Source organism: Balaenoptera ricei, chromosome 7 (assembly GCF_028023285.1).
Source record: "Balaenoptera ricei isolate mBalRic1 chromosome 7, mBalRic1.hap2, whole genome shotgun sequence".
In the NCBI taxonomy this organism is placed as follows: domain Eukaryota; kingdom Metazoa; phylum Chordata; class Mammalia; order Artiodactyla; family Balaenopteridae; genus Balaenoptera; species Balaenoptera ricei.
In genome coordinates this window covers 117,118,415-117,141,501 of record NC_082645.1, presented here as the reverse complement: position 1 = coordinate 117,141,501, position 23,087 = coordinate 117,118,415, and the positions used below count along the sequence as shown (strand labels likewise).

General features: G+C 51.4%; 1 protein-coding gene across 10 annotated transcripts in view; it reads right to left on the bottom strand.

The window, feature by feature from the left end:
• Positions 1–23,087, bottom strand: part of AGAP1 (ArfGAP with GTPase domain, ankyrin repeat and PH domain 1) — a 550,927-nt gene that overhangs the window by 347,943 nt on the left and 179,897 nt on the right. For 6 of the 10 annotated variants that reach the window (XM_059928979.1, XM_059928981.1, XM_059928985.1 and 3 more), the window contains exons 2-4: positions 15,885–15,943; positions 9,411–9,498; positions 8,697–8,708 (exon numbers count right to left, since the gene is read on the bottom strand). In XM_059928979.1, coding sequence (XP_059784962.1) covers positions 8,697–8,708; positions 9,411–9,498; positions 15,885–15,943 — 159 coding nt within the window. The remainder of the gene's footprint in view (positions 1–8,696; positions 8,709–9,410; positions 9,499–15,884; positions 15,944–23,087) is intronic. The other 4 variants (XM_059928980.1, XM_059928982.1, XM_059928986.1 and 1 more) reach the window with 1 other exon arrangement.

Below are 23,087 nucleotides of genomic sequence, written 5' to 3'. Positions count from 1 at the left end.
CATGGGACTAATAAGCTGCCGCCCCTCCTGATGGGGCAGCAGAGGGTCCAGTGGTAAGTGGTCCCCGCGGCTCATTCCCAGCGTTATGTGTTAGCTCCAAGGCCCAGAGGTTGTCTGAGGACTCCTCCCATCTGCCCTGCTGTGTCCCTCTCCAAAGCCCGCACCTGTGTAATGACCACCGGGACCCCAGGGGTCCAGCCCCCAACTCCCTTCAGAATCCTTCTACGCACGAGGGCGAATGGGAGATGCACGCGCTGGCAGCCCGGTCCACCCGGAGACCACGCGGTCACACCCCGTGTAACTGGCAGTCCCTGCACACACCTCCCTCTTGCTTCAGCCTCACCCTCTCCCCTCCGCTGCGTGGAAGGAGTCGAGGACACACTGCCCCCTGGTTTCTGTCACCAAGCCCCACCCCCTTCACACTTTCAACATACTGTCCCACCCAAGTGGCCCTCAAAGAGCCATGCTGCGTTCTTCTTTTGTTTGTGGTGTTGCCATTTTGTAAAAGAAGCAAAATGGTAAGAAATGGGGCTCAGAAAAGGATGGCGTGCTGGCCACACACGCTGCCCCTTGGGCCACATGGACAGAACCGAGCGGCTTCCAGACGCAAGACGGGGGTGACCATCTGCTACACTCAGAATTCTTCCTGACCCAAGATGCTGCCTCACAATCCTTCCCAACACAGGACATCCAGGAAGCCACCTACGATGGGTAAAAGACTACACTGTGAGTTGCATGCGGTTTCCACTTCTGGCCTGGGTCAATCATCAAAGAATTGATTCAGTCAAACCATTTCAGTCACGTCGAACTGTCACCTTTTGTAGATAACCGGCAACTGTACGTGGCGTGCACGCACACGGGGGCCTGTCCCAGCCCCTCAGGTCTTGTGCCCACGATGCCCCAGCTCTCAGGCTGGGGGGTCCCTGAGTCCTGCATGAGGAGGTGACGTGGAGGGGAGCGTCTGCGGGCACCTTCATCACACTACACACCCTCCTCATGTAGTTCTTTTTGTGGCACTTGGCCTATTTTGCTACTGGTATTTTACCTTCTGTTGCCTTATCTCCACGTCCTGGCCCTGGGAGTTGACCACGGCCCCAGCGAAAGTCTGCCCTTAGAGTTCTAACGTCCAGCAAGCGTGATCTTACAGCGTCATCCTGCAGGAGGTACGTCTCCTTTCCACGGCAATCCCGTCTCGCACCAGCCGTGACTGGAAGGTGGGCTCCACGCTGTCACGTCCGTACCCGTCCCCCCCCTGGAACGTAAGCCTGTCCCCCTGACCCACTGCCCCACATCTGACGGCGCTGCCTGCCCCCCTTTCTTTCTGCTCCGCCCGCCCCGAGGCTGGCCTCAGCCGGCATTTCTTCCTTTCTGTACAAACTTCCACAGAGAACCTCTCCACCTGTGGTCAGACTGCCTCGGTCAAGGACTGGTTATGAGTCTCTGATCTCGCCCTTCCCTGGGACCAATAAAATGGGGAGCGGGGGTGGGAGAGAAGTGAGCTTGTAAAAGGCAGAGATTTGCAAAAGGAAGCACAGAGGTGAGAGCAAACAGGACCTGGCCCTTCTGGTCTCCGGGGCACCCTGTTCCCACTGGGTAAACTGAGTGGAACAGGTCTGTTCATCATGGAAGAGATCTGCATTACAAAGCCTCCCACTGGTTAAAACTTAGAGTCTGCGACTCAAGCAATGCCATTCAGAGGTGTCTCTAAGTCTTCCCCTGGAGCTATTGAGAAAAACATCCAACTCTTCCTCCCCATGAGATGTGAGTTTTGAAGACCGTGCAGTCATGAGGCCACCAGAACTGCCTGCCGCCAAGTGGGGAGACCCAAGCAACGGGAGAGGCAGGTTCCTCACTAGCTCACGTGGATCAGGTGATTAGGGGCTTTCTCAAGCTGTACACCCATCCCCGGAGCTGCTCCAGGTACATAAGTTAATAAATTCCCCCTTTCTACTGAAGTGCAGTGAAGCTAGTCATCTCTCCCTTGCAACCAAGGGATTCTACACTACGACAATGAACATGAACCAGATCAGAGCAGGCAGCTGCCTGGGTGAATGATGGACTGGTCAGCGGTCACTTGGTTCCCTGGATCCAGAGCCGCTGCCAGCAAGACGACAAAGTCAGGGCACAAGGTCATGGGCAGATGTAGCAACGGACCAAGGAGAAAACACCTGGTGGCAATTCAGCTTTGACAGATCCAAGGACTATTTTCTAATTTGCAGTTAAGTCATGCACTTAAAGGTCTAAAAAAACATCTTGGGACTTAAAATTTCTCTAGAAAAAATAATTTCTAATTTCAAAGGTGAAACTTTCTAGACCCCAGTCTCCTTTTTCCTATTAAAGAAATGGTTTTGCCCTGAGGTGTCTTAGGAAAGACACGGTTGTGTTCCCAGCATGCACGCTACTATTTTGGGGTCTCTGTCAGTCAAATGACATGAAGGAGCATGTGTGGGCTACCCTGGGAGCCCAGGGACACTTCCCGGCAGAAGCCAGCAGGCAAAGCTGCTCAGCTGACCAGGTGTAAATCACCACCGTGAATTACAGTTACTCATCCAGAAGCTTCTTCTCCCCTCTGGGACACACACACTGACCACAGGTGCCATGCCCAGCTCTCAGCAGGCCCTCAGTTTCCCGGTGAATTCATTATAACAATACGGGACAATGTGTTCTGAGGCCCAAACAACCAATTCAAAAATACATTTTGTCCTGCCAATTTTGTCAATGCGAAAAACATAATCTCCTTGTTCTAATTTTACAGCTCTCTTTTTCTTGTTTAAAATGAAGTAGAACATGCTTCTCTTTAATTATTTCTTTGAAGTTCTAGTGGTAATTTCAGTATCCTTCGCCTATTTTAAAGGCACTACCACCTGACCCTCAATATGGCTTACATGTGCGGGGACAGAGTTAGCAGACGGTTACATAGATCAAGACAATGATGAGAATCAATGGTATTTCTACAGTTAGAGGCTGAGTTAGCATCTGAAGTAATTGAAGAAGATGGCCGAACTGATTTCTGCTCTATCTATTAGGCCAACCTACCAGTGGGCTCTTAATTTTAAGGTTTCAGATAATCCTCGTTAAAAACTTATCATGTACTTATAATCACTTGGTTGCAAGTAACATGGTAAAGTTACGTTGCAACATTTAACTGGCTAGCTTTCAAAACTACTCAAATTTTATTAGTGTTTACATAGTTTGTTCATTGGAACACTAAACGGCACCCAAGAACGTGTTCAGAAATAAGCCTAACATCTGCTGAGCAGCGGTAGCTCACAAAAATGCTTTTTAAGTTTATTTGATTTGGAAAGGGTTTGTGGAGCTGACAGTTTAAATGCATTTCACGTGTCCCAGAAAATAAGGCTGGTATTTACCACATGGCTTGTTTCTAAGGAACTGAGTAAACATTCATTTTTAAAAAATGACTTCAGATACCCATGCTCCTCAGAAAGCTTTTACTGCCCTGACGATAGACACATCTGTTGGGAAACAATTCCAGGCGGAGTCCTCAAGGGAAGCGGCAAGATTAACAGAGGGGCGTCCAGCTCACAGTGACCTGACGGCCAGCAGCCCCTGCTCCCGGAGGAAGTGACCACTAGAGCTGCAGCCGGTGTGTGACGTCCCGGCTAGGAACGGGCAGGGCACAGTGGTAACCCCAGGGCCAGTCACCCTCGGGGGGCACCCTCGGATTGGAAACACCGGAGAGAAGGCTAAGATGGGGCCGTCTCATCCACCACAGCGGCCACCGTGCACCGAGGCCACGTCCAACCAGAGAAGCTCGTGACCCTGAACCGCAGCCCAGACAGAGGCCCCACCGCCCGGGTGCAAGAAAGACCTCACAGAGCTCAGCCCCATCCTGGAAGCCCTGTGGGGATGGTGGGCCAATTTAAATTCCATCCTTCTTTCTAGTTTCCAAATGGCCTGATTAGGTCCCAGGCGTCTCGTACAGAGCTCTACCGTCATGACCTGAGCTGTGCTTAAAGCTGTTAGAATAACCGCACTGGTGAGGAGAGACAGTTCCTCAGGCATGTTGGAGCCAGGCCTGAGCTGGTCAAGGAACAGGACGCCTGGGGCATGAGCAGCGCGGATCACGACCTCGCGCCCGGTGGACACGAAGTCCTGAAGCCACACCTGTGAGGACAGCCCAGGAGGCAGGGCTGCCCACCTGGAGAAGAAGATGCAGGAGCGAAGGGGCAGGACCCATATTTACAAGGTACGTGTCCCTGAGCCCTCTCTCCGTGCCAGGGGCTAACGCAGTCATCTGCACACTTACACTCGTATTCAGTCCCTACAATGACTGGGGAGCAGGGAGGAGTAAGCTGAAATTCAGGAGGATGGGTAACTCACCCAAGGCCACAACGATAGTAAGTGGCTACGACGGGCTGGGAACACGGGTTTCAACCACAGGCAAGTGCGGGCCTGACACGCGGGTGAGAGGCGGTGCCGTCGCAGCCCTCATGCCGGCACGTCCCCCGTTACCAGGCTCGTGGCCGGAACCTGCTGGCTGCTGGCCTAGATTCGGGGCTGCCATGGCCTCGGAGCTTTTTTACCCAAAAATGTGAATTGGTGAAGAGCCTACAGGAAGCTGAAGAGTCATTCACTGAAGGAATGAACCTCCGATGGATTCAGCTCCTGAGGACCTGAGAACGACAGGGTCATGCGCCCCCAAGTCACCCCAGGCCGAGGCCCCGCTCCGCAGCAGGTGGCGAGCCCACCTATGTCACACCTGGATGAGGGCTTAGTCCAGGTTCCAACGAAGGGAAGCTCTCAGACAGCGTGACATCATCCTGGCACTTTCCCCCCATTTGGTGGCCCTAAGTCCTTGAAACATTAGCCAAGAGCAGCTAACTTAAGCATCACAGGAAGGAAGGCCTCTGGACGTTCTTAAAGTGGTTTCCACCAACCTTAACACCAGCTACTCAGTCCGCTGGACGCTTTAGTGCGTCTTAGAACTAGAGGCCCCTCCCCTCCTCCACCGCCATGAGAGCAGCCGCTGGGCAGCAGTCTTTCCGGGCCCCAGGTCCCCTGCGTGGCCCACGGTGGGAGGCACAAGGGGAGGGGCACAGAGGGAGATGTAGCGGGGCAAGGGCTCAGCTCTGAAGCTCAGAGCTCTCGGGGACACCACCGTGTCCCGGTCTGCAAGGGAAAGTGTCTCAGGTGGCCCACGTTTCCATCAAATTCCTACATTAATACTGGGCAGCCTTGGTTTTCTTTCCTTTTCTTTCTTATTTTGAAGGAAGAGAGCGAAAACCTGCGGCAGGCCCGTGGAGTCTGTGGCGGGGAAGGCAGGGTGCCCAGCAGACATCAAGCGCACAAACACATGAGACGGAAACTCGAATGACACGCCCAGATCCTCATTCACTGTCCTAATTAGCAGCCACTAATAGGGCACTGAATGGCAGAGGAATAATTTTCACCCGATTCTTTCCATCAGAAGTGAGTGACAGCCGTGAAATTCCATCAGCGGTGTGAAGGTCACATGTAAACTAACCTGATCTTTGTGATGTTCTAGGAGACCAGCCATGAGCGTGGCCAGTGAGGTCTGGGGCAGCTCATCGCCCTTCTTGTCACCAGGAAGTAACGGGGCAACTTCAACAGGTCTGAGTGCAGCTTCTGTTTCAACACCAGACGTGTAAAATACACATACTATTACGGGGTTAAATTCTGTCCCCTAAAAATGTGTTCCAGTCTGCACCCCCAGTACCTGTGGGCCTAAATCCAGAGACGGGTGTCTTCATGAGATGAGGGAAACTTAGACACAGGGAGAAGGCCCCGTGACGACACGGCAGAGACGGGAATGATGCGTCTACAAGCCCAGGAACGCCAAGGGCTGCCAGTCACCAGGCACATGGATCCTCCCACATTCCCTCCAGAAGGAGCCAACCTGTCAGCAACTTGATCTCAGACTCCTGGCCTCCGGAGCCGTGAGAATACATGTCCATTGTTTCAAGCCACCCAGTTTGTGGTAATATGTCATGCAGCCCTAGGACTCGGATACACACATGCATCTCACGCACGCGCACGATTAAAAGGGTATTTGCCTGCACAAAAAGTTTAGTCTTTGGATTATTTTCGTGGACTTACAGGCTCCCTACTGGGTTACCCACTTTTGCATTGTTAATCCACTAATTAAAAAACACACATAATATTTAAATCCATTCCCTCATTTCAGCTGTATCTTTAAAATAATCTAAATTGTATGAGTCAGCTGCCTTTGCCACAAGGATAAAGTATCAACCCAAATGTATCACACAATTAAAGCACAACAGGTGTCATCCTCTGAGAGGTGATGAAACCTGCACTCTGGTGAAGGTTGGGGATCTGAAAACAGAAGGCCCTGACCACCTTCACCCTCCCAGCAATCTAAAGATCCCCACCACAGGTCAGAGTAACGCTAAAGGATGTTTACACATTAATTAAAGCAAAAGAAGAGCCTGTGCAGACGGGAGAAGGGCAGGGAAGCTCCCATGAGCTGTGTGCACAGACAGCGCCCCCAGGAACACGCCTCCCCTGTAACGCCGCTGCCCTGTGTGGGGAAGGCAGTGGATCACTCCAGCCACTGTAAGAGGAAAGGGGGATAAAGCTGCAGGTAATAATAACAGCAAGAAAATGGAGAGGTCTCAACAGCTCACCCAGAGGCCAAACCTCTCGGCCTGGCGACCGTGACGTACACCTTCAGCTGTGTCCTAACCTGACCCTTTGCTACGAAAGCAGCTGCAGGTGGGGCTGAGCTGTAATCGGTTTCATCAACCTCCCGCACACCCCGGAGAGGATTCCCTTTGCTCTGATGTTCTCCATAAACCTGGGTGATGACACAGAACACTGCAGCTCCAGAACATTCTCTGTGGAAAGCTTCTCAATGAAGCGAGCAAGGGTAATCGATGGATGTTAATGCATCCGGCAAGGACTGAAATCACTTTGCAGCTACAGGCTCTGTGACCGGGGGCAGGGACTTCTGTGTGCCAAGACGATGAGAAAGCAAGGCTTTTCTCATTCATTTCCTTTTAGAAACAACAAATTATGGTTCCCTCCTGCGGCCACGTGGGACTCGCCCCAGTACGTGGACAGAACATGGGAAGCAAACACATGCCCACGTGCCTGGTTGCAGGGTGGCTGGCCTCTGGGAAGCAGGGAGTCACGGGGACTAAAGGCTTCCAGGCACCAGGAGGCACCTGCTCACAATTCTTCCATGTCCCGGAGGACCTGACGCACGTCCCCTGGGGGGAGCTCTCTACGCTCCTGGCAACGTCAAGGAACAATCCCCTGACCTCTCAAACAGTGAGAGGACAGGTGGCAGGGCCAGCTCCTGAAGGGCGCAAGCAAAGATCTAGGACAATCTTTCCCCTGACCCAGGAGCCCTTGGGCACAGACCCCACTGAGGGGTGAGATGTTTCCACTTTGCAGATGAAAGAAGGGATGTCCCGTTAGCGAACTCGAGAATGCATCCACCCTGTAAAATAATGTATTCTGAAAATTGTATGATACCATGAAATTCCCGGAGTAAAATGTGTTACCTGGAAAGTCGAAGAAGTAGGGCTGTTACAGATCACATTTAGGTCTCCCCACTGGGTACAGTTTTTACTTTTTACGTGCCAACGTTCAAGAGAAAGGCTTCTGTGTTCATCAAAATATAAGGGCCCGCTACAAAGAAATCAGTCAGGGCCAAATGCGATGGCACAAACTGAACGCCCAAAGGGAGATGGCAAAAGCCACAATAAGGACAAAACAGCACCACGCGGGAAGGGGAAGGCGGCCACAGGCAGGAGAACCAGGGACCCGCACCAACCACGCCGGACGTCGAACGGAGCACAGGAGAATCCAGCTCATGGCAGCAAAACCAGGGCCCAGACCACGTAACCTCCAGGGACCCCCCGACCAAGGGGTCCCCTCAGCTGAAATCCTGAGCATTCCAGGGGCACATAGGCAGATTTACTTGAGGAGGTGACCCTCTCACTTGCAGCCCAGCTAATTAGTCCATCAGCAGCTGGTGTCATCAGTCTACACAATTGCTAGACCCGAGGAATAAGTAGAACCCCCAAGAAAAAAGCCCTAAAAAACTCTCGGGTATAATCTAAATGACTATGGCTAAAACCCACAGTCAGACACAAAGGCACAAATACACAAGTACAACCCAGGTACGGATTCCAGGAAAGAAGACGGCTAACTTTCTCACCTCGCTAAAGCACGCAATTTTCTAGCATCCGTATCCATTTTTCAGTGTCTAGCTATGCTTTTCCTCATTGATTCCCACATTTGAGCCTTCACTTCTAATCTCCCTCAAACCATCATTTCAATACAGATAACGAAAAAAAGTAGGCCTTTCCCTCATGTGACCACCACGAGACTTTTATGGTGGGACTGCAAAATTCTGCAAAGTCATGGCAGAGCCCCAAGCAAAGACCGCCACAGGATTCCATCTTGCACACTTTTCTGAACGGTTACACGGTATCCAGGACAAGAGTTAAATACTAGAACAGGTGTTACGGGAAACATGTGAGGCTACTCAGGACTACTGCTAAAAAGACATCTAAGGGACAAAACAGGGGGGAATGTTTAACTTAAAAAAAAAAGAAAAGGATAAGATGAAACCAAATAGGATGATACACAGAACGAGGAGGGAAGGGAAGACTACGGTACAGAGTTGTGTCTCTCCTCGCTCTTCAAACAACACAAGCGCTGCCATGAAGAAAATGTATAGTTACCTGCATCCATATCTGCAAAGAATGGAACAGCCAGTAAGAAAAAGAAGGAACCAGAAATTCAGTGTCTCAGAGTTGGATTTTCAAAGGTTACACGGAGAGAAAATATAATTTAGAAAACTGTGCGTGTACACTCTACCTGGATTTGGGGACGCGGGAGCTAAGCGGTTTCCTAGCATTACTACCATCATTTTATTTAAAGCAAAAAAACAAAATATGGATATGTTAACTGAAGAAGTAAAAGCCTCATGGCAAAAGAAATAGCTTATCCTCATGCAAAGTGATTATTAAATGTTTAGAATACAATATAAGGGGGAAAACATACTCAAACGTATGGTGGTGGTCATCTGAAAGGCTCGGATCTATGACTAAGGAACAGTACACACAAATTATGTATAAACTCAAGATCCAGATCAGAGAAACGTCCAAGCAGTAATAGTTAAAGGAGTGACACTGGATTCACATTTGAAGGGACAGAACTATTCGGTACGAAATACATTCCACAGCATTCATGGTTTGACTCTATTTGCTCCAAATGCCGAGATGGTTGGCGAAAAATACTACAGAAGAAGCAACAAGCCTACGGATTTTTACTGCTTGGTATGTTATTACTTTTCTTGACATGGGATACATCACAGTAATGATTTAGAATATGCTAACAAAAATTTTAGAAAACTAAACTCTCTTGAGGTGGAGACTGTGTGACACGCAGCATACCTTCGGGAGACTCCTCCTGGACGTACGTGCCGGTCAGATAGCGATGCACCAGGGCCGACTTGCCGCTGGCCAAATTACCCACAATGCCCTGAAACACAGAAATGGACAGTCACTAAGGAGTAGTCAGTACATCACGCTATTCAGCAACCTGCAAACAGAGAGGTTAAAACGGACAGCAATCCTGAACACCATCACGACCAAGCATCAGCGGGATGGCCGAAAATGGGCCAGTTAAATCCTTCTGCTGGAGAAAAAGGGGTTCCAACGCCTTCAATTAACATCTCACGTTTTATCAGCCTCTACGGCCTGAAGAAGCAACATGGTTAGAGCACACACTGAATCCCATGAGCGCTGGTTACATCGGGAAGGTGTACAGTGAGTCTGCCCACCAACATGTATTGTGGACCCTCAAAACACTCAACAAGGTACGAGGTTAAATGGGACGCAGTGGCAGTTACAGAGTCATAAGGGGATTAGGAGGACATTCTGGCGCATTCCGTCACAACTTTGGGGTAGGATTTGGAGCCGGGCGAGACTAGCTGAAAAAGAGCCACACCAGAAAAGCACAGTGCTGGGGAGGGACCGGAGGGGAGAAAACTGGACCAAGGCGGGGAGGAGGAGGAGAGCCAGCCTGCACCTCTGGACACGGGGTCCACACTGCAGGACAGAGCAGGGACACACGGTCAAGGCGGCAAAGGTGTTCATGCTGGATGAAAAACAAGTCAGCATGATGTGAGGGCCACTGTACCAGCAAGTAGGAGCTCACAGTCACCGGCAGGCAAGGCTGGCTTCACCCTGCCTTCTTCAGAGAAAGCTCCCGTGTTAACACAGCTGACTGACACACCTGGACTCAGGTGGCTGTCCCCGGGGAAGCCCTCCCTCTGCTCGGGATCTCACTCCCCCTCTACCTTCTGTGCAAAGACTCTCCTGCATTTTAATCTCTTCCTCCCCGGCTAGAACTTTCCCCTCTGCATTTAAGCATGATCCAATCAATTCTCTCTTGAGGAAAAGCAGGACGAGAGACCTGCCCTGGACACAGGTCCCCGCCTACGAACAGCCTGCCTCCCTCTCGCCCACTCTCTGACCCTACCCACCCCCAGCCTGATGTGCTGACCCTATGGCTACAAGGACACTGCTCGAGGTCACCGATGACTTCTGTTTGTAAATCCCCTGGCCCTCCCCTTGCTGCATCACCGGAAGCTGTAGAGGAGATTCTCTTTCTTCAAACTTCCCGCTCTGGGCTTCCTCTTCAAATTAGCCCCAGCCCACGGTGGCTCCTTCCCTAGACCTCCTAGATTCCCTAGATCCTGGATTCTAAGTACCACCCCTCCAACCAAGGGAGTCAGGCTACATCCCACCTACTCCCAGTAAGCTACGGATACCCACTGGCATTCTCCAGCCCCACCCCCTCTCCAGGTAAACCCATACACATCTACACTGGTACTGAAACCTCAGCGTGTCCAGACCTTACTGTTCTCCCCCCAGTCTGCTCATCATCCTGTGATCACACCACCACCCAGACTCCCAAGCCAGACACCTGGACGCCGTCTCCAATTCCCACCCCGCCCAGATGTGCTTTTGAGGGTCTCCACACCCCACCTCCCACGGGGCAGGCTGTGCGGTCCATCCACTGGATCCTGGGAGAGCCTTTAGCTTATCTCCCTGCCTGGGACCTCCCCCTCTTCGCCCAGAGAATACCAGAGATTCTTTAAAATTGACGCTGCAAAGATGCGACTCCCTCATTTCACAACTCTTGGGAAGCCTCCCACTGCCTGCAGGCCAGAGTCCAAGTATTTCACGAACAGACAACAAAGTGTCTCCCTCCAAATCCTTACGATCAACTTTGCTGTAGGCACCCCGGTCCGGCAGGCACCGCTCCCTTCACCCGAAGAGAGTTCTGGGTGGCTTCCCTGCTTCTCTGCACACCCAGAACACGCCACACTGTGACTGCTGACGCTCCTGACTCCACCCCCCCAGCACGCTCAGGTCCCCGAAGACCAAGCACTATGTCTGTGATGCTGGCAAGGACACCTCTCTCAATCCCTACACCCGGCACAGGCTCCGGCCCCGGTAAAGTGCCGGTAAATACGGGATGGTTGGATGGATGGAACGGGGGTTGGGGGGTGTGCTGGCTGGCTGGATAAATGGGTGATGGTGCCACTAACAAGAAGAACAAACATGAAAGCGCACAAATTTGCCACGAGATTGTGGAAAGGAAGTTAAAACCTGACCTAAAACCCTGGACCATCCTGCCCCTCCCACCGTCATGGTCCTTTCGTCCTCGGCTTCCCACGCCCTGCTTCGTCCTTGATATGTCGGTGACCAAACACCATCCTAACAGGCCTTGCAGACTCCAGACGCCTAGATTGTTCCACATCAATCGCTGCCCGAAATAATACCCCTACTCATGGGTCAGCAATCAGTTCAGATATCACCTCCTCTGAGAAGCCTTCCTAATGCCACACAGCCTCAACCAGTGCCGCTCCCCAAAGCCCCCTTAGTGCCCTCCTCCTAACGCTACCTTGTCCCTTACCTCTTTGTCTCCCCAACATCGGTATGTGGGTCTGACTCTCTCCAGTGCTGACAAGGGACGGGGGTCTCGTTTGTGTCTGGTTCTCTACCCCCCAGCATTGCCCACGGCGGGCTCCTAGCAACACTGGGTGAATAAATGAATGAATGACACTAACGCCAGTGAGTAGAAACGAGATGCTTTATTACTACAGCTCCAAGCCCCAGACTATGTGGACGGATCCTAAATAAAGTTGTTTCCCTTCCTGATTTGACTTATGTCTTCCCTTTGCTTTGGGCCTCTATAATCTGAGAATTTCTACCTGTTAATTATTCTTTTGCTCAAGGGCACCTGCTGTTTGTCAGCTTCACGCTGAGAAAATCCAGAACAGTATGCCGCAGAATTGAATTTTTAATTAAGATTAGGCTTTTTCTTTCCCGAGGAGGAAAATGCTCAAAATCAAACACTGTTCAGTCTGTGCTTTCTGTGCGTGGCGATATTCCCTCCTTCTTACACGTCAATGATTTGCTAAGAATTAACTCACCCCTTAGAAGGATCAAATCACTCAGTCCCGGGGGTGGGGGGGGAAGGTGTTTTATTTGGATCGAATGGCCATCTCATACACCTTCTTATGTTTGCACACCACGGGCATTATTTTAATTTGAAACACTGGCAGAAACTAACAGCCAGCTGTGAGGAGGAAATAAAGTAAGGGATAAAAATGCTCTTTAAGCTGTAAAGCTGCACTGGGATCCATGAACTGCTACTGGATACAAACTAGAGAGAATGGAATCAGGCCAGTCTGGGTCTACAGGCTCGGGGAGAAGCAAGGTAATACGGGAAAAGGTGTCCTGAAAATTACAGATCTGTGTATTTTGGTGGCGATACGTCATCACACGGGCCCGGCATCCTCTGGGCGGGGCTGTGAACGGTCACATCACACGAGGTGTCTTTCTAAACTGAGTTCTCTACTGTCCCACACTTCACCACTTACCAGCTATACACGTGGTTTGCTGAAAATAAAATCGAGGCTTTTGGTAAAAATCCCAGTTGAGAATTCAATGAAAATGCACAAGTAGGATATGACAGGTTGCTGACAGATGCCCACCTCTACGGGCCAGAGATCTATGGAGTGGTTTCCTTTCTGCCCAGAGGTAAGTGGTCAGCACGTGCTGCCTGGCACACGTCTGCAGGGACCCGAGTGTGGACCCAAAGCAACTGGCCCCCATCACACAACCTCAGGAAGCACATAGCATGGCACTGCCACTCTTGAAAAGAACGCGAACATTGGGGAATTCCCTGGAGGTCCAGTGGTTAGGACTCCTTGCTTTCACTGCCGAGGGGCCGGGTTCAATCCCTGGTCAGGGAACTAAGATCCCACAAGTCATGTGGTGGGCCAAAAAAAAAATGAAAGCAAACATTGACATTTTTTCTCTGACAGATTCCAGATGGTTTATGGCCCAACATTACATAAAGAGTCCATCTGAGGCTTGCTATTATGTCACTGAATTGCTGCGTTTCTGAAACAGTCAGGGGTTCCGAGGGTGCTGACCTAAGGGACCACCTGTCCCCGGTGCTGTACCCAGGCAGGACACAATCGCAGCCCTGTGGATACACAGAGGCTGCCCCGAACAAAGGAGCATTTCTGTAGATGCCGGGAACGCCTTAGCACAGAAGGGATCTGCTGAGGCCAAGCTGCCCGCTGCACCCCCCAGCAGGAGGACGCCTGGCCCAGAGCAGAGCTGGCCGTCCCCACACGGGTCGGGCGCAGGGCCCCTCCCCCAGAAGAACTGCAGAATCCTCCCCATTTACTTATCCGTGAGATGGAGTCCACCCCTTCTGTGAATTCAAGCCAACTTTATGAGAGTTCTGTTTTAGGATCATAAATCCACACCACCGGTTAACACAAGCACCCCTACACCTCCAAGCACTAATTCCAGAAAATGCCATGCTTCTGAAATACCAGCAGAGAACACAGGTTTTGGTAGGAGGCGTCCTCAGTCACGGGCTGCTATGCGGGCTCTGGCAGAACCCTCACCACCTCTAACTCCCCAAACTGGGTCTAAACCATAGGCCTTGACACCCTTAAGCTTTAAACTTCAGCACCTCCCTTGCACTGGCCACACTTCAGATGCTCTACAGCCACACGGGGCCCATGGGCGCCACCTTGAAGACAGAGAACATTTCCACGTTGCAGAAAGTTCTGCCGGCAGAGCCGATGTGGAAGCACCAACGCCAGGTTCAGATCCCGGCTCCACCTCTCACTAACCAGGGCTCCTTGGGCACATTCTTAACATCTGAGGCTCAGCCCCCGACGCCTGTGGAGTGGGGACAACAGCACGACCGGCTCAGGACTAAAGGTGGCAACTCCAGCCAGGAGGTACCCCACGCCCCGCACAGAGTTAAGTGTCGTCATCATCAGAACACCGTTCCCCTGGCTTGACTCCCACGGCAGGACCCCAACCTCTGGCCGGCTCCAGGGGCCGCCTCTGAGACTCGGAAACCTCCCTGGAAACCTCCGAGCAGCATGCCTGGCCGCGCGGCCGCGATCACTGACGTCGCCTCCTGACCGTGTCCCACGGGATTCGCTCTGTTCCGGGGACGGCGTCACAGAGCACAGAGGACAGAGCGGCGCTGTCCCAGGGCTGGGCTTGCGGAACCCGCGCTTCTGGAATGGCCCCGGGACCGTGGGCCCCTTCGCCTCCCCCCAAGGAAGGGGCCACCGAGAAAGGTCAGACCTGGTGGGAGGAAGGAGGGGGGACGGGAGGGCAGGGGGCCCGGCCTGGACGCCTGGCAATGGCAGCGGGGACACACATCAGATGCCCTCGGGCCGGGGGGGATGTCAGAGGCCCTGCCCACGAGCCCTCCCTTCAGGCCTTAAGTTTCAAAACCTGTTCTTCCCGGTGACACTGGAAGTCACAGACACTCTTGTCCTCGCTCCATCTCCTTGTCTTGGAGGGAGAGGCCAGAAGGGGCCCGTCCCCCCGCCCCGGGTCCACCCGCGAAGCACTGCAGGTGGCTGGGGCCCCGGGAAGGGCGTCCGAGGGCCTCTGGGGTCACCGGGCAGACAGGCTGGAGCTGCTGACAAACTCTGGGGCCTCGGAGAAGGGGCACATGGGGGGACAACATGCCGAGGCTGAGGGGCCAGGTGGGCCGAGCAGAGCAGGCCCAGGGCCTGGACGGGAAGAGCTGACCTGCTGTCACCATGGTCAGGTCTGTCGCGTGACAAGTTTAAGATACACACACACACACACACGTCCTCCAGAAGCCGCATATTTCATAACAATGTGATTATTTAACAGTTCTAGCTGTCCTTTCTTCCGTCCCCAAGTGCGGGGGGCGGGTGAAGTGGGGAGACGCTCAGAGGTGTGGCTGTAACGGACCCAAGTCATTCTTTATTTAAGTCAATTTGAACCTTAAATAGTGTCACTGAAAGAGTACTTAAAGTTCATAATAAAAACAAGACTTTTAATTTTACGCTACTCCTTTGTAACACAGTACACAGTCACATTTTCTCGGTGATGAATTATAATTACATCTCGATGACTCGCTACAGAGACTTTCCATGACATCCTGCAAAGGACTAATAAAGCTGTGTGCGTGTGCATGTGCGTGTGTGTGTGTGCGTGTGTGTGAGACAAAGTCTCTCTCTCACACACTCAGATACGAGAGACAGTGGCGGGTGGACCCAGCCTTGCACACAAGGCCACCCGCCTGGCCGTCTGTCATGACGGTCACGGGCGCCCTCAGGACTCCAGCCCTAACCTCAGCCTCACCTGGCCCCTCCCCAGGACACAGCAGAACACGGCCCACCTCTGGGCCCCAGGGAATGAGACCCCTCACGCCCACTGGGATGCGGGCTTGGGGTGCTCGCAGGTCACACCTCGCCTCTTCCTGAGCCCCCCTGCAAGCCCCCCTCCTGCAGGTGAGGAATGACCACACCCGAGGCCAGAGCAAACACTCACCACTTTGAGCTCCGGGACGGATCGACTTAATGTCCATTCCTGGCTGTTCACAAAGGCATCTGTAAAACAGGAGGGTAAAAGGCAGTGAGGTGCTGCGACTTACCAAAGTGCAAGGTCAAGATGCCCCCAAGGTGCCAGTTTTCAAACGGGAAGGACACCGAAGACGGTCCAGCCCACCCCTAGCCTCACTTCCACCCAGAGAAGCTGAGATGTGCCTGGCTCACTCGGCTGTTCCGATTCCAGTGGGTGTCCTGCCTCCTAAAACGCAACACACACTCCAACGACTCCGAAGTCCTGCCCCAGCACTGCAGGCCCCACCCTGGCCAGGGGTGTCAAGACCCTTCCGATCCCGAATGTGGGCAAGTGTGAGGACGAAGGAAGTTCCTGGCTTTCCTGGAAATGACCCTGTAGCCGGTCAACTTCGGGCCTTTTGGTTTTTCACTAAAATACTCACTTGCCTGAAATCCCCCCAATAAAGTTATAGTAGGTGATGGTTGGAAAATCCAAGTGTTTACAATACAACACTTTATGGTTTAGAAGAAGACTTTTGAGCTGGAGTTTTGATCCTCAGAAACATATTAGACATTGAAGATCCAGTCAGAACACTTTGGGATGTGTCAGAAAGTCAAGGGGGAGGACTTCCCTGGTGGCGCAGTGGTTAAGAATCCGCCTGCCAATGCAGGGGACACGGGTTCAATCCCTGGTCCGGGAAGATCCCACATGCTGCGGAGCAACCAAGCCTGTGCAGAGCAACTAAGCCTGTGCGCCACAACTACCGAGCCTGCGCTCTAGAGCCCGTGAGCCACAACTACTGGGCCCACGTGCCACAACTACTGAGCCTGTGCTCCAGAGCCTGCAAGCCACAACTACTGAGCCCACGTGCCACAACTACTGAGCCTGTGCTCCAGAGCCCGCAAGCTACAACTACTAAGCCCGTGCGCCACAACTACTGAAGCCCGTGCGCCTAGAGGCCGTGAGCCACAACAAGAGAAGCCACAGCAATGAGAAGCCTGCGCACCGCAACAAAGAGTAGCCCCCGCTCGCCGCAAATAGAGAAAGCCCGCGCACAGCAACGAAGACCCAACACAGCCAATAAATAAATAAATAAAGTTATTTTAAAAAAAAGAGTGCCCTTGCTGTGCTTGTAACAACCCAAGGCTGGTTACGTACATTTGGATACATCCATGTAATGAAGGCTAAGTCGCCAACAAAATGTTTAAAGCCCCAACGTACCAAAGTGCAGCCATCCCAAAGCTACAGGGGTGTGTGTGTGTGTGTGTGTGTGTGTGTGTGTGTGTGTGTGTAAAATACACACACAAGATTGTCCATGCTGAGGACACTTCTGGCAAGATAAAAAACTTCACAGTTGCTGATCTAGGGTTATGGAACCAGGTGGCCCGGGGACAAGGTAATGAAGAGACTTTCTTTTCATTGTCAACTTTTGGTACCTTCCACATTTTCTACCATCTGGCATGAAAAAAAAAATTCAATAATATAGTTTTTAATAACCTTAATAGGAAAACAAAGAGGGTAAAGTGGGAATTAAAATGAGCTCCATTCACTAATGCACGGCTGATATTTAAGCACATACCACCAAAGATTATGTTTATCACAGCAAGTATTACATATTGATTATAAATTAAGCAGGGCTCCATTAAAGAAAGACGTGTAATTATATAAACACTGCAACAGTGTGTGTCGTGCCTTTTTACTTGCAAACATATCTTCCCTCGAATGGAATATACTTGTTTGTGGCAACTAGCTTAATAAAATTAATGCCTGATTTACCTGACCAGATTAATAAAATTAATGCTTGACTTAACTGACCAGAAAAACACATCTTCAATTTTAAAAGATTTACTTTAAAAATGTTCATCGCCTCCATCACTGCCCGGTCAGGACTGAATGGTGCCTCCCAAGAGGCTAAATGAAAAATAACAGAAGATTCGGCAGAAGACGTACACACCAGATACTCCTTCACGCTACTCCTCTATGGATCGGGACCTTTCTGCGGGCTGGACTCCCTAAGTGGGGGTTACAGAGATGACAGCACAGCCCCTCTGGAAGAGGTCATCACGGGGTGAGCAGGGTGGGGACCATGGCGACCAGACCAGCCGGCTGCCCTATTTAAGTACCAGGGTGCAGCAATCCTTAAAGGATAAACACACATGCTTCGGGGGCACACGCCCAGCAGCCTGTGCGTGTGCGCGTGTATGGGAACGCGTGTATGGGAAAGCATGTGCACGTGCACATGTGTTCCCAGAGCAGCTAGAACCAAAAGTCACGGCAGATGTGTCTCATTTCAGAAGAGGCCATTCTGCGCTCCACTCAATTCCCCCACTTGGAGTAGAATAATCTTAAGAAAACACATTCCCATGCGCTCTTGAAATGCTACTGGACTTGAATTTAGAATAAAACACGCCCGGTGACCGCTGACTGACTGCTTTTAGCCTGTCGGGGACACTGAAGCCCCTTTAGCTGTCGTCGCTGGGGGCCAGCAGGCTGGGCGTCCTCTGTAACGACCCAGTGGAGTTTAGGAAAAGAAGCCGTTAATCATTTCTTATCATTAACATGGCTCCACTTCAGATGACATTTTATCTTTTCAATTTAAATCATAATAGTGAAAATAAATTCTCAAAGAACACCAAGATTAGGGAACCTGAACTAACAGGGAACTTTTATCAGGAGCGGAAAAACCCAAACTATTAGCTTCTTCAGAACAGAAATCTGAAGGCAGCTGGAGAAAGAAAGTGACCTCCCACACACACACCCCCCACCCCCCAAAAGCAGACTCAGGGACGGGGCCTAAGGACACAAGGGAGGTTAACACAAAGGGGCAGGAACTGTTACGAATTTTAAGCAGAAATTCTCAGCCTAGTTATTCTGAGTTGACCAAAACGTGAAATTAAAGGAGAAGACACCAACCCCACCCCGCTGTCTCACTGGTGTGCCCCCAGGTCACATGCATGGCATATTATTTTAGGACTTAAGAAAGGGAATTCTAAATAGTTAAATGTGGATGCCAGGAGAATTCCTTCCTAGCTTAACCCTGTATTAAGATAAAGTCCAGCGAAGCTCAGAACGTGAAAATGCACTGTGTCCACACAATGCACACTCCTATGATGCTGAGCAAAGAGGAAGGTGCCAGACCTACACTTTCAAAGGCAAAGGTGCTTGGGGTTTGGACAATTAGTGCTGAGCCCCAAGAAAAATGAAATTCAAACCATCTGGATCATCCATTTATGGTGTCCTCAGCAGTTTCTTTGTTTTTACGATTCTGGTGAGTGACGACGGGGCAGGCTGTGCACGTGGGGCGGGAGGGGCATAAGGGGAATCTCTGTACCTCCCACTCAATTTTGTTACAAACCTAAACTATTCTGAAAAAATAAGGTCTCAAAAAATGTAAACAAATATATATGTATATATACAAATACACGCATATAATATAATATACATGCATATGCACACAGACACACAATGAAATAAAGTGCCGAGCCCGGACCCCACCCTGCAGTGACGAGTAAAGTGCAGGTTGTGGAAGAGGGCTGAGACAGAATGCGTTTACAACACCACACTGTATTTATTCCTGTTCTGGTCCTAACACTGCTGACCACACGGGTCACTGAGTAATAACCGTGTTTACACACACAGCGCTGCTGGAGAGCCAGCTCCTGGCGCTGCCCGGCCCGGGGGAGCCCTGAGAGCAGACGGCAACCTGGGCAGAGGGCTGGGCTCCTGCAGATTCCAACCAGCCTCCACCCGGAGGCCGTCTTGACAAAAGGAACCACACACCACGCACCTGGACCACCAGGGTGTGGTCAGCTCTCCTTGGCATCCCGGAGACCCCGCTCTTACTCCAAGTGGAGGGTGTGACTTGGGGCTTTCTTAGGAAATATGAAAGCGTGATGCAGGAGGAAAGCAGAGATTATACAAACACCAGGAGAAACCCTTCTTTGGGCTAGTTCCGCCTCCTCCAAGTAGACCTCCTTCCTCGTCCCCACTGGCTGCTGTTTGTTTCCCGTGCCCATGGGCACCCCTGCACCCGCATCGATCTGGTTTCGTCCTACTGAGGAGCAGGGTTGGCCCAGCTGGGCCTGCTGACCTGCAGGGCAAGCAGACAGCCTTCCACGGAGGGGCTCAGACAACCTGGAGCTGGAAATAAAAGCCGCTGTCCACACGGCAGAGGAAGGAGCCTGGACCCTGCAGCAGCCCCCGATCCTGGCCGGCCTCGGGGCCCCTCACTGCACCCCGTATACCCCAACACACTGGCGTGCACCCTGCTGTCCCTGAAACAGCCTGAACTCTCTCCCAGAGGACACACACAGATCAACCCTTGACGGGGTGCAGGAAAGCATCTTAAGCGCTTGCCTCCAGAATCCCGAAGTCCCTTCCCTGTTCTTTTTTTTTTTTTTTTAATTTTATAACTACTTTATTTATTTATTTATTTATTTTTTGGCTGTGTTGGGTCTTCGGTTCGTGCGAGGGCTTTCTCCAGTTGCGGCAAGCGGGGGCCACTCTTCATCGCGGTGCGGGGACCGCTCTTCATCGCGGTGCGCGGGCCTTTCACTATCGCGGCCCCTCCCGTTGCGGGGCACAGGCTCCAGACGCGCAGGCTCAGCAGTTGTGGCTCACGGGCCCAGCTACTCCGTGGCATGTGGGATCTTCCCAGACCAGGGCTCGAACCCGTGTCCCCTGCATTAGCAGGCAGATTCTCAACCACTGCGCCACCAGGGAAGCCCCCCTGTTCTTTTGAAGGAGACACAGTTACAAAGGATGCGGGCTTATTTCAGAGAACAGCCTCTCTCCCCAGCGGAAAAGCTGCTTTTCTGAGCCACTGGAGAAAAGCAAAAGATGCAGCGAGGCCTTCTTTCCGGAACCTCCCTTTCCAGGACCACCTTCAACCCCACCCTGGCTGCTCTCGGTGACAGGAACAAGACTCTGGACCCCAAGGAATGCAAATTGCTCCTGACACCGACAGACAGGAGAACAGGCCTAAGACCATCCGGGGCAGGGAGCTGCAGAAACAAACAAAAAACAAATCCAATAACAAAGCTACTCGGCTGTTCATTTTTATTTTCACTCCCAGGAGAACTGTGTCCTTTCCCTTGCCCGGACTTTCTTAAAATTCATCCTGACTACAAACTCCCTTCAATCTCCGCTTGCTGAGAACACTGAGGGGCTCAGCTCTGGTCTGTTTTCTAAATTATTCATATGCAGAACCACACATTTAACCAGGAAATGTAAGGCCCTCATTTTACTACACACACAAAAGGCGCTCTGACTTGAAAGCCCTTGAAAGCCGTAAAAGCTCCCTTTTTTAACAACCCCCTCGGACCAAAGAGAGAACAAATGGGGTGCGGGGGAAGGGCAGGGACCTGATTCCCAGCTGCTTAATTAGCAACTTGCTGCCCATGGGGGATCACGGACCAATCACCTAATTCCTAAATGCTAGGAACACAGGTGAAGAATAGGTCCAGCGAACAGACCAAATCATAGTGATTTTACACTGGGTAGAAAGCCCCGTTTTCCCCTTGGTGCTACTGTATTATTTTGTATTATTACAGCACCAACTCTTCCACTCTCTTGACTTGACGTATCAAAACCCAAAAATTCAAGTCTTAAAACTGATAGGATTTTGCAAAGTAGCCAAAAAAAAAAAAAAAGCACTTCTTGTCCTTCAGCATTTTCCTCCAATACCTCGGAGTTTATTTAATTGCAGGGCATGAAGATGGCTACAGACTACATTAACCTTTGGGTTCCAGCAATAACCAGGAGCCCTGGGTTAAGATCTACCAGGGAGATTACCCCTTCATTATGTCCATTTCCGCTGAGCCTGGACCAAGCAGTTACACTTTGACATTCAGAAAAGCATCAAAGCTGTGGTTGGACTTCCTTCTTGTGCACTTCATGTCAAAAATAAGCAACATGTGAGAATAAACACAGCAATCTACTGGCGTAACAGTAACCGCGATGAAAATGACTGATTATGAAGGACAATCTTAGCAGCCTATCTGGTAGGGGGACTAAAATCATAATAAAAAGGGATGTGTTTTATTTTCTCCTTGTCTTCCTGCCCTGAACAAGAGAGTGAAAGGCTTTTCAGGAGTATAGAAATCAGAATGAATAAAAAGCATAAGTCTTCTTTACAACATCAAATCAAATCTCTTTTGCAATACAGGCAAATGATGCCATTTTTCCATCACAATGAATTTGGTTTGGAGACAAATGATTTCAGTAATTACAAACAAACACCTTAGACGGAAAACTGCCCTCAGTACGCCTGACTTTACCACTGTCTATGCAATGAGGATCAACCCTGCACAGGCCCGGATGAATGAAGCACAGAGAGAAAACAGAAGAGAGAGTCTCAGCGACATTTACGACTGAGCTTGTGATACTGATGACCATCCCCTGAGCACGGCTGTGACCCAGGCTCACTTGATGCCACAGCAGCGTGGGGACAGGCTCTCACTGCTCCGGGCTGCCCGGTGCTGCTGGAGAGGGGTGGTCCCTTGTGAAAGGTCACGCCAGCAAATCCCTCCCTCTTCACCTGCTGTGTTCTCTCTCCCCTGTGCGCTCCTCGCCCCACCTTGCCCCAGACTCACCTGGGACACCTGGCAAAGCTGGCGACAGGTGAACATCAGCCGGGACCCATCCTATTCGAACTTCAGAGTCTGCATCTCTAACCGGCTCTCTCTGGATTTCTTTACTCCCTCCACTTTCCAAACTTTGCTAAGCAGATGTGGCCAATGTAAAATTCCAATGTGGGAGCCCTGCTTCTCCCACCCGGCCCCACCTGTCCTAATGTCCAGGACCCCAGAGAGGAGGGAGACCCAGAGGAGCACAGGGAACTCGGCACGGGGACCCAGAAGCCACGGGCTGACAGTGGCCTCCACCTTCTTGGGTGACTTTCTGAGTCTCTCTGACACTGCGTTTCCTCATCGGTAGAGTGGAAGTCCTTCCCCTCCACTCGAAGAGATGATGTAACCCCTCTGCTAGCAAAGGGCCCAATCCCCACAGTGGAAGCCCTCCTACGGCCTTTGGGGTTGTGAACAAGGAGCAAGGCTTCTGGTACCCCATTGCCTGGGTCCCGCAGCCTCTGGGGTGGACACAGGCCACCTGAGTGCACCGCCTGCGTTGGGACCACAGGTGAGCCTGAAATAGCACGGGGCCCGAAAAGGCCTCATCAAGCCATCAAGCCAC